This window comes from Bactrocera latifrons, unplaced genomic scaffold (genome assembly GCF_001853355.1).
Source record: "Bactrocera latifrons isolate USDA-ARS-PBARC rearing strain unplaced genomic scaffold, ASM185335v1 scaffold_154, whole genome shotgun sequence".
In the NCBI taxonomy this organism is placed as follows: domain Eukaryota; kingdom Metazoa; phylum Arthropoda; class Insecta; order Diptera; family Tephritidae; genus Bactrocera; species Bactrocera latifrons.
Window position 1 is genome coordinate 538165 of NW_017535008.1, and position 9965 is coordinate 548129.

Genomic DNA, 9965 nt, shown 5'->3' on the forward strand with positions numbered 1-9965 from the left:
CAAAATTTTTAAATTTTTTAATTAATTCCAAAAAATCCCGAAAAAGAATGCTGAAAGTTTCGAAAAGTTCCGAAATATTTGTTGAAAAGTAAATTTAAAAAATTATATATTGCAAATATTTTTATAAAAAATTATACAAGCTTTCCTCTGCAAGTTGATTGTTGGCTTGTTCTGTTTACGAAATACTTTAGTACTATTACTGCTTAAACTTAACTGACTATTTCTCTATTTCTAGTTTTGCGCTCAAAGTTTTAGATTTTGCTTGTAGTCCGTCTGGTCCCTTGTTTCGTTATTTGTTATTTCCATTTATATAACAGCAGTTAACTAGGTCCACTGTGTATGTTTTTTGGCGGGCCCTAATGTAGTATATGGGTGTGTCTAAATAGTTTGTTTTTGGTTAAATTTCCATACATCAGCTAAACAGTTAACTTATTAGTATTTGTTTTTGTTTTTTTGGTGTGTATGCATTTGTTTTCAATACATTTGCGCTTACAATAATAGATGATTTTAAACGTCGAAAACACGCGTGGCTTATGTGTGCGGCGTGTTGAGAATAACCGTTAATAAGAGAAAAATAAACACCTATGCAAAGTATAAATATTTAAATGTATGTATATGTAACTAGCGAATATTATAATTAATAAACGCTAATAAATGGAAACACATTGGCGAAAAGCCGCATACAACAAGTTAAGCTTAAGTTAAGCGAATTGTAGGAAAGTGTAAAGTAAGTCACCTAAATATTTCACTTAAAAATAAATAATGCAAACAAATAGATACCGTTACAGACGCTAATGACTTTCCATTACTAATTTGAACAGCATACTTGATTGACGCTCTTGCGGCACCCTACATATGCCTTGCCGAAATGTTTTCCAACTACCAACAATTCAGCAGCAAATTGTTGTTGTACTCAACAGTTCAACAAAAGTACCTTATACAAGCGTAGTGGTTGCGCCGCTGCCTCCAGCATTTGCTACTTTAAGCAAAACTATTTTTCCCCAGTATTTTCTGTTGGGCGTGCTGCCGGCTTAGCCGTTGACGACAATGTAATCCTGTTTGTTGGGCATCTTTAGCAGCCGTCTCGTGCGAAACTCGTACGCGCGCCGACAAAACATAACCAGTTCGGGATTTGTATTCTCAGGCACGGTGCGTATGCTATAACAACTGGCGCGTTTGGGCACTATGGAGACCTCCTCTTCGATGTCCTCCTCAGCAGCGCGTAGACGACGGCGGTATCTGTAAAATGACAACAAAGTTGATAGTATTAAAGGTGTTTGAAGGCATTTCGGGTTTTGAAGTATGCTGAGATCATTGATGTCTACATTCCATTAAAAAAATTGGTCTAAACTCGGAACAATTAGAAGTTTGAGAGAGCAAGCGATTTTTTCTAAATTAAAATAGTATGGATCGGAAATTTTGAATCCCGAAAAACTAATCCTATACGTCGAAGTATCGTGTCGAATTCAAATCGTAACGATTTTTGAAATTACGAAAACGCTTTGCAAACATTTTCGAAGATTTTAAAGTCCGTTTTTAACTTTTAAATCTATTGCTTTTCATTTTATTGCAACCCACCTACAATATTCGCTGAAAGTGAGCACGTAGCACTTATCTTCAATGCAGGCAACAGAGTTGTGATCGCGGTGTCTGGAGGCGTACACCTCGTCGGGACTATCGTTAGGCTGGCGTCCCTGCTCGGTGTGTTCGGGTCGGTAGTACCACAGCAAAGACATCATCATTTCACCTACAAAGCAATTCAGACACACGCAATATCAAGTAACGTTTAATGAGTCATAACCTAAAAATGTACGCACCATCTTCGGGATTCTCCCAGAGGTGCGCCACCTTTGCCACATATGGCAAATCATTATCCTCATTCGCTTTGAGCAGCACACAGTCGCGTGTGCGTATTATGTCGCCCTCTGAGTGACGCATGGCGGGATAACAGGTGCGTATGACTAGCGGGTCGTCGCTCTGCAAACGAAACCAAAATTAAATATAAATTTTTGCCCTGTCACTAGCGTACACAACACTTACATTCAAAAATACCGCGCCCTGGAATGGCTCACCCTCCCACGTCCAACCGTTATTCCATTTCGGCACGACATCGCCGCGCGTGGCTGGCGGTAGGCGGTCGTCTAATTCGAAGGAGACCGTGGAATGTTTCACCTTCTGTCGCTTGCGGCTGCCGAATTTCGAGCGCGAACGCGTGCGTTTAGTACCGTGATGCGGCTGGCAAACAATGCGCGGCATTGGCGGTACGGGCGGCAGGAACACTTGTGCATTGGAATGTTTATCGAGTGGCTGCGCATACTGCTGTTCTTGCACGACTTCTGGTAGCGTCGGCGTCTCATCCAGCTCTTCAGCTTCCATTTGTGCTGGTCTATCTTCGACCTCCTGCGCTGCGCTGCCTTCCGCGTTGCATTTGTCATATATGTTGTTGTTGGTCTCCAATGCCAGTTGCTCTGTGGTCTGCAGCGGCACCTCCTCAGACGTTTCCAAAGCATATGTGTTGTAGTCGCAGTCTGGCTGTTTAAGTTTCTTCTTATTTGACTTTGACTTTTTCGACTTCTTTGCTTTTGCAGGTTTCCGTTTAGCCGGCGTACGCTTTGACTTGCTCGACATTTTATTTGTGCTGTTGTTGCTGCTAACGATCTCTTCAAGCGACGTTGCCGTTGGTTCGGCGTACGCCTCTTCTGTGACCTGTGTCAAATTCAAGGCTATGTTAGGCTCTACATTGCGCGAATCCAACGCAGGTTCGGTTATTGAGGTAGTTTGTGCGGCACGCGCTGTCGCCGTCRTAAGTGTGTAGTTTACATCAATAGCCTCAGGCACAGCTGTGTGCGGTGTTGCTGATGCAGTTTTAATAGGTTTCTTCGTCTCCGATTTGGAGCGCTTCTCCGCGCTCGCCTTTTTGTCTTTCTTTTGTTTACGTTCAGATGCTGCCTTATCCGAGGCAGGCTCAGTAACGTCAGCAGCATCGCAGTTGGTGCACTGATTTAGAGTGCCATTGCAACGTGACGTTTCGGGTTCTGAGAAATATCCGCGTGCCACCGAGTCGATGGTTTCGATTAAGTGCAACGGTATACAAGTTTTACGCTGTGTCTTGCCGCGCTTTGGTGAAGGTTTCGGCGTGATCCGTAGCGTACTCAGGCTGCTGCTGCTGTTGCTATTGCTACTGCTCTCGGTCAGCAGCATGCGCATTGTTGGCACATCTGTTTGCGTGGTTTCACTGAATTCGCTTTCCGTCTGCTCGGGTTCTTCTACCAAATCGACGATCTCATCCGCGCATGGCTCTATATCTTCTTGTTTTATGTCATTGAGGGCGATTGACTTCTTTTGCTGCTTCCTGCGCTGCAACCGTTCCTGTTTGGCAGCCGCGCGGCGCTTTTCTAAGATCTCCTGCTTGCGGCGTTCCAGCGCTTGTAACTTTTTCTTGCGCAGCTTCAGTTGCTTCTTTTGCTTATCAGTCAGCACCAGCTGACGCCGGCGTATTGTCGCATTGACGCCACCTACTTTGGATTGCCGTAACTGAAGTTTACTGTAACGCCCACGTTTATCCAGTTTTCGTCCGCTCAGGCACAAATATGTGCGTGGCTCGGCTTGCTTAATGAGACTTTTGTATCCGTTGGGTGAAGATTTCTTACACTGCAGTTGTGCCTTGGGAAGGTTAAGTATCTTGAGGCGTGACTTTTGGCAGCTACCCGAAGAAGATAATGCCGGACTGTGGCAAAGATCGAGCACATCATCATCTGAGGTCGTGGAGAGGTCAATGTCACACTGAATTACTGGTGGCTGCTGCCAGCTAGGTAAAAGACGCATGCGACCTACAGAGGCAGAGAAAGAAAAAAGTTAATTTAGTTAGAACTGGAATATTATAAGTCACAACATACCTAACGGTTTCAATGTCGGCGTGTCCGTAACATCAGACACTTCGGTCGATACATCTTCACAGGTCAATGTCAGTGGCTCAGCCTTGATAAGCTTAAATTCAGCTTTCTCATTGTCTTTGTCATGATTGTGATTAGACTCTTGTTGTTGTTGCATTTGCAACACAGCGTTTAACAACGGCTCATCGTCTTCCAGCTTAATCTTTTCTGCCTTGATTTCTGTCTTCAATATAAAAGGCGTCTGCGCAGTCTCGGCGGCTGGAAAGGACTCGCTTAATGTGGCTGGCACTTGTGGTGAAGGACTTGGTGTTATAGCTGTCAACAGCTGGTCCGGTTGAAGGTTCACAAATTGTGTTTGCGTTTGTTGATGCGGCTGGGTTTGCGGTGGTGGTTGTTGCAGTTGCGGTTGTGGTTGCACAATTGCATGCGGTTGCTGCGGCAACGTGCGCACATGTATCATTGGTGTCGAATGCGTTTGTAAACTGCTTTGCGCCTGCGCGGTCACGTTTGCAGCGGCGCCTGCGTAAACCATCTCCCGCGCCATCGTCTTTCCAATACGCGCTTTCCGGCCCAAGATCGGAAATGCGGCACAATTGGTGGCGGTTGTGGTGGAGTTGGTGGTGCTGCTATTGGTAGCCACAGTTGAATTTGCTGCGGAGGGTGGAGGTGTCTCCGTAACTGATGTTAAGTCGTAGGCTTCGAGCACAGGCGGTGCATTGTTACAGTTATTGCCCGCGTATTGCGGCATTGCCTGTTGTCGACTCTCCACCGGCACTGCCACTTTGCTGTCATTTTGATCGCTGCGTAAGAGCAGCTTTGCATTAGCCTCTTCAAGTGCCGTCGGCAATGACGCCGAGGACAGTTCCTGCTCTGTTAGTGTATCTAAGAGTTTTTCGTCGTTGGTCGTATAGCTTTCAGGCGGTGTCGGAGGCTGTACTACGCTCTCCTCGTACTGGCTTTTATTGTCCGAATCCTCTAACTTCAGCTCGGACTTAACCACTTGCAATAGATCCAAATGCTGTTGCGTATGTTGCTTGCCGAACAGTAACAGATCATCGATTTCTGTTGGTGTTGCTGACGCTAAAGCCATGGCTGTTGCTGTTGCTGTTACTGGTACGGTGGCGTGTGTCGCTGTTGTGGTTAGTGTTGTCGTCGTCGTCGATTTTTTACCTGGGCCTCTACTGGTAGTCAATGAATTGTTGATCGAGCTGCTGCTGTTGTTGTTGCTGCTGCTCCTGTTATTCTGGCTGTTGTGGTTCGTCATATTCGAACTGTTGTTGTTGCTGTTGTTGGTTTCCCTGCTGCTGTTGCTGCCATTCATCAACGTATTGTTGTTGTTGCTCAAATGATTCATTGTTGAGCAATTGCTGTTGCTGCTGTTGTTCGTGCTGCAGCTGCTGCTGCTGTTGCTGTTGTTGCTGCCGTTGTTGCTACCAATATGAGGCCCAGTATGGACGTTTTTTGGACACGATTGTTGCATTGGACACGGACACCTGTCTCTTATACACATCTAGATGTGTATAAGAGACAGCGTATTGTTGTTGTTGCTCAAATGATTCATTGTTGAGCAATTGCTGTTGCTGCTGTTGTTCGTGCTGCAGCTGCTGCTGCTGTTGCTGTTGTTGCTGCCGTTGTTGCTACCAATATGAGGCCCAGTATGGACGTTTTTTGGACACGATTGTTGCATTGGACACGGACACTGTGGTGGATATTCTGCAAATGAGAAGTAAAAACATATATTAAAGACGCGTTATAATAAGCAACAGCCGTGTAGTCAGCCAAAATAGGACATCAATATTCGTTTTTTTTTTAATATAGCCCACCCCTTACCCACAAATGTAGATATCTACCGATTAGGTGAGAACCATACTTTTCCTTACCCATATACGGTCCCTGTATGCTGCGCGTATAGCACTGCCCTGCAGCGCCACCGCCCGGACTATAGCCGGTATAATAAGCCGGCGGACCTGGATAGTGTTCGAGATGCTGTGCGTGTGCTGCCGGTCCAGCCGGCACAAGCTGTGTTCCGGGGGGCGGTGCTGGTGGTGGTGGTCCCTGAATGGAGGTTGGTGGTGGCGGTCCACTGGGTTGTGCTGCACCACTTGTCGCTGTCGGTGGTGGTGGTGGCGGTCCCTGTTCGTACAGTTCGGCCGGCGGAGGCGGATGACCTGGCTGATAGTATGGATAGCGTCGATATGTCGAAGGTGGTGGCGGACCTGCGCTCTGATAGACTTTGGTCGAAAAGTAGGGTTGATAGGCGGGCGGTGAGTAGCACACCGCTTCCACCGGATATGGTGTACAATAGTTGGCCGGATACGCAGTCGAGTAGTGCATCTGCGCATGCATGGAACGTGGATATGGTGAGCTCTGATGAGCGGCGGCGGCCGCAGCAGCAGCAGCTGCGGCAGCAGCGGCGGCAGCTTGTTGATGAAGCTGCTGTTGATGCTGTTGCTGCTGCACCTGCTGGTGCTGTGTGGTGGGCGCGCCGCTATGTGCGACCGGCGGATAGCGGAACGGTGTCAAATCGCCACCGGTAATAAGCACATCACTGTCTGCGCTATCTGCGGCTGTAGCCGATGGTGGAGGTTGTTGGCCGGCAGCAAGCTCCGGATCAGAGCTAAGCGGCGCGGGTATTTGTTGAGATTTCTTGATAGCAGAAGCGGAAGCAGAGGTGACACCTGTCGGCAGAAGTGGCACATTAGGAGGCGGCGGTGGTGCAGCGGCTACAGTTGGTAGGACGTGTGGTGAGATCAATGGCCCGGCAGGTTGGTAATAGCCTGAAAATAAGCAAACATAGTACAAAGCAATATTAGTCGTTGCGAGAGAAAGAAATAAATAAAAACATATAGTTATAATGGCTCACTTGAATTTTTCGAAAGCGCCCAAATTGAGCTCGTTAATCTTCCAAATATAATAAAGTTGACACTCGGTGTCTCAGTTCCCGCCAGAAAACATTCCCATCGGTCAATTTCATACTAAAAGGCATTCAAAGCACACTTTCATATGCAGAACGCTGTTAGCATATAGCGGAAAATGTGCAGAAAACCCGAAAATAAGCAACAACAAAAACTGACTATTTATCGCGCATTTTATATTTTTACAGTTGCAGTGGCTGCAATAGTTGTTGCTCTCGACTGCATACATTGCTTGTTAAACATGTTTTCGTTGCTGCCGCTGCTTTGCTTGCCGCCACCGTTGTAAGAAAAATCTTACGTAAAAACGCGCGCTCATTGCAGTTACGCTGCGCTTGCTGCCACCACTGAATGCGACAGCGTGTGCGCTTCCATTGGTTGTTGGAGGTAGGCAGAGCTAGTGGTTGCTGTTCGGTTAGGTAGTCGGGCAATCGGCACAACAACAAACAACAAAAACAAGTTTTTATTTTATTTGCTTAATTTTTAATTTTTTACGCTTTGCTTTTGACTTTTGCCTACAACCACATTCAATTGACAGTTGCTGCTGCATTTCGCCAACAGCAGCCTATAGCCACTGGAAATGTGCGGCAAATAGCATCAGCGACAAAGGTAAAATGCTTAACAAAGCTATAAATTTAAATGTGAAAATTTCCTGGTTTAGGTTTCTTCTCTCGCTCTTTAAGCGTTTGCTTTGCCGCTGCTTATGGCCAGTTGACTTTTGTCGTGTGGAAATTTGACATTTTGACTTTTACGTCCGTGAGCGGCAAAGGTTAGTGAGGCATTGGACAAGTACAAAGTGAGAAAATCGATTTGGTTTTTTAAAATAGTGTTGAGTTAAGGATTGCATACAAGTTAGGATGAGTGGGAGACAAAGCTTTCGTAACGCCAAAATGCAATAAAATTTAAATTTCTTCGTAATTACTAATATTTCTGTTTTTGTTTTTTTTGTTGTTGCGAAGGCCTATTGTTGAAAATATCGATAAAGCAATGGAAATCGTCGAGTCGGGCCGTAAGTCATGGAAACGTTCGGTGTCGAATTGAGGGAACCCGACGCAAACGGTGGCCAAATCATGATTGATGATCAAGCAGGTTTTGTTGTGGGTTAGGTGGATTTATTAGAGAATCATCTACTATGAGATTGCGACCAAACTCTTAACACAGACCTGCTCCGAGAGCTTGGTTGGGTGGTTCTTATGCATGTTTCTTATAGTTCGTACCTGGCGCTAACTAATTATCACGGCTGTCTCTGTGCGGGGAATGATTTAGTTGCTGTAAAAATGGCCTCGAGGAAAGCTTGTGTGTTTCTTGCCAATAAGAAAAATGGTTACTGTGAGAGAGGCATTATGAAATTACTACCTGCAACATAAAACGTATAAAACGAAGCATATTTGACCTAAATTGTATGCTGACTATGCTTTAATTAAATGCAAAATAATGGATTTTATTTTCTAGACCGTATATGACTTCAAAAAAAAAAAAAAAAAAAAAAAAAAAAAAAAAAAAAAAAAAAAAAAAAAAWAAAAAAAAAAAAAAAAAAAAAAAAAAAAAAAAACAACACTCACGAGTATCATAAAATTAGTTAAGTTCCCAAATGCTAAAAATTTATCGAAAATTCATAAAAAAAAAACAATTTGGTATCGATATTTATTCTATTGCAACAGTGATGTGTATTTTTTCGCATAGAGACAGTGCTGTGCAAGTAAAAAATAAATTTAGTAGATGACAAAAGATTCTAACATTTTTTTCTCCTTAGCCAAAATAGAAATAGTATAATAACAATAATAATACAAACTTCTGTAATAAATATTAGTTTACATAACTGCACAACAATCGGATTTTGAGAACAAACAACAACAACTGTAATAAACAGCTGATGAGCTAATAGTACATTGACGTTTTAATTTACACCTAATTCATATAATATAATAACAGCACTTTTACAAGTTTTTACAAGTGAAACTAACGCAACTCAATTACCACAATTTCGTGTTAAATAGAAATGAATCGTCGTGACAACTATCATTTCCCGAGTACGCCTTATCGAACCGCAGTTTAAATGACAGCTTAATGTAAATAGTACACAGTTAGTGTCAGGCTAACAAAACAACTCTTGCCGTACATTATTTATATACATATACATATACATACACATATGTACATATATAGTATGTATGTACATACGTAGCCACATTGCAATGAGTAATTATAAATTTATATCCTGTCACTTGCAGCACACTATTGTGGTTTTGTTATCGTATAAAGATGCACACATTCACCACAAAGCAGGCTTTAATTTTATACGCGCTTCACACGCTGTCGCTGCTAAGTATTGTTGGCTATACACAGAACCCACCCACCAACACATTCATCACTAATTTCACCGCACTGTCAGACAGTCAGCACCGAATCAATGACTACCTCATTAGCATTTGCTTGCCACTTTTCAAGTTGACGCTTTGGTTGGTGGGCAGTGGCAGTGGTAGTGTGGCAGCGGCAGCCTTCACATTAGAATCGGCGACAATGCAGCTAATCAACTGGTGTCTGTCAATCAATACGCCACATAAATTTCAAATGAAATAGGTTGTAGAGTAAGAGTATTTAAGGCACATGTTGTTTGTTGATGTGTGTGTACGCGCGTATTGTGGCACATCACGAATTTCGTGATTCCGTATAATCTACTATGAACAACACAGCAACATTGTATGGAGTTGGAGTGGAGTTTATTAAAAATGCGCGTGGTTAATATAATATGCGTTTTTTATGCCGGTTAGCGGCGGTGGAGGACTGTGAGGAGTTACAAAGCACATATAAACTTAAATAAATATCAAAACGGTATATTGGATATATATACAAAGGCTTTCAAAGGATATTTTAAGATCTATAAAGCTAATTTTTTATATAGAAAAGGCAGTTAGAGGCTCAAAGCTTCAGATCATATAAACACATCATTTAACCAAACATCAACTTAACACAGTTTCACGGGTATTAGCCGGCAGCTCTAGCAGCCTTTCTTATATAGAGCCAGCTGCCAAGAAAAGCTTCAGATCATATAAACACATCATTTAAAAAACATCAACTTAACAGAGTCTCACGGGTATTAGCCAGCCGTCCTGGCAGCCTTTCTTATATAGAGCCAGCTGCCAGAAGCCCAGCACTTCAG

The 9965-nt window shown here is 43.7% G+C and overlaps 1 protein-coding gene across 1 annotated transcript in view; it reads right to left on the minus strand.

The window, feature by feature from the left end:
• Positions 1 to 305: 305 nt before the first annotated feature.
• The window catches only part of LOC108966066, a 163078-nt gene continuing 153418 nt past the window's right edge, over positions 306 to 9965 (minus strand). The window contains exons 3-9 of the mRNA XM_018928795.1: positions 5774 to 6670; positions 5594 to 5606; positions 3897 to 5386; positions 2041 to 3830; positions 1818 to 1977; positions 1579 to 1747; positions 306 to 1239 (exon numbers count right to left, since the gene is read on the minus strand). Of these exons, the coding sequence (XP_018784340.1) occupies positions 1032 to 1239; positions 1579 to 1747; positions 1818 to 1977; positions 2041 to 3830; positions 3897 to 5386; positions 5594 to 5606; positions 5774 to 6670 (4727 nt within the window). The 3' untranslated portion in view covers positions 306 to 1031. The remainder of the gene's footprint in view (positions 1240 to 1578; positions 1748 to 1817; positions 1978 to 2040; positions 3831 to 3896; positions 5387 to 5593; positions 5607 to 5773; positions 6671 to 9965) is intronic.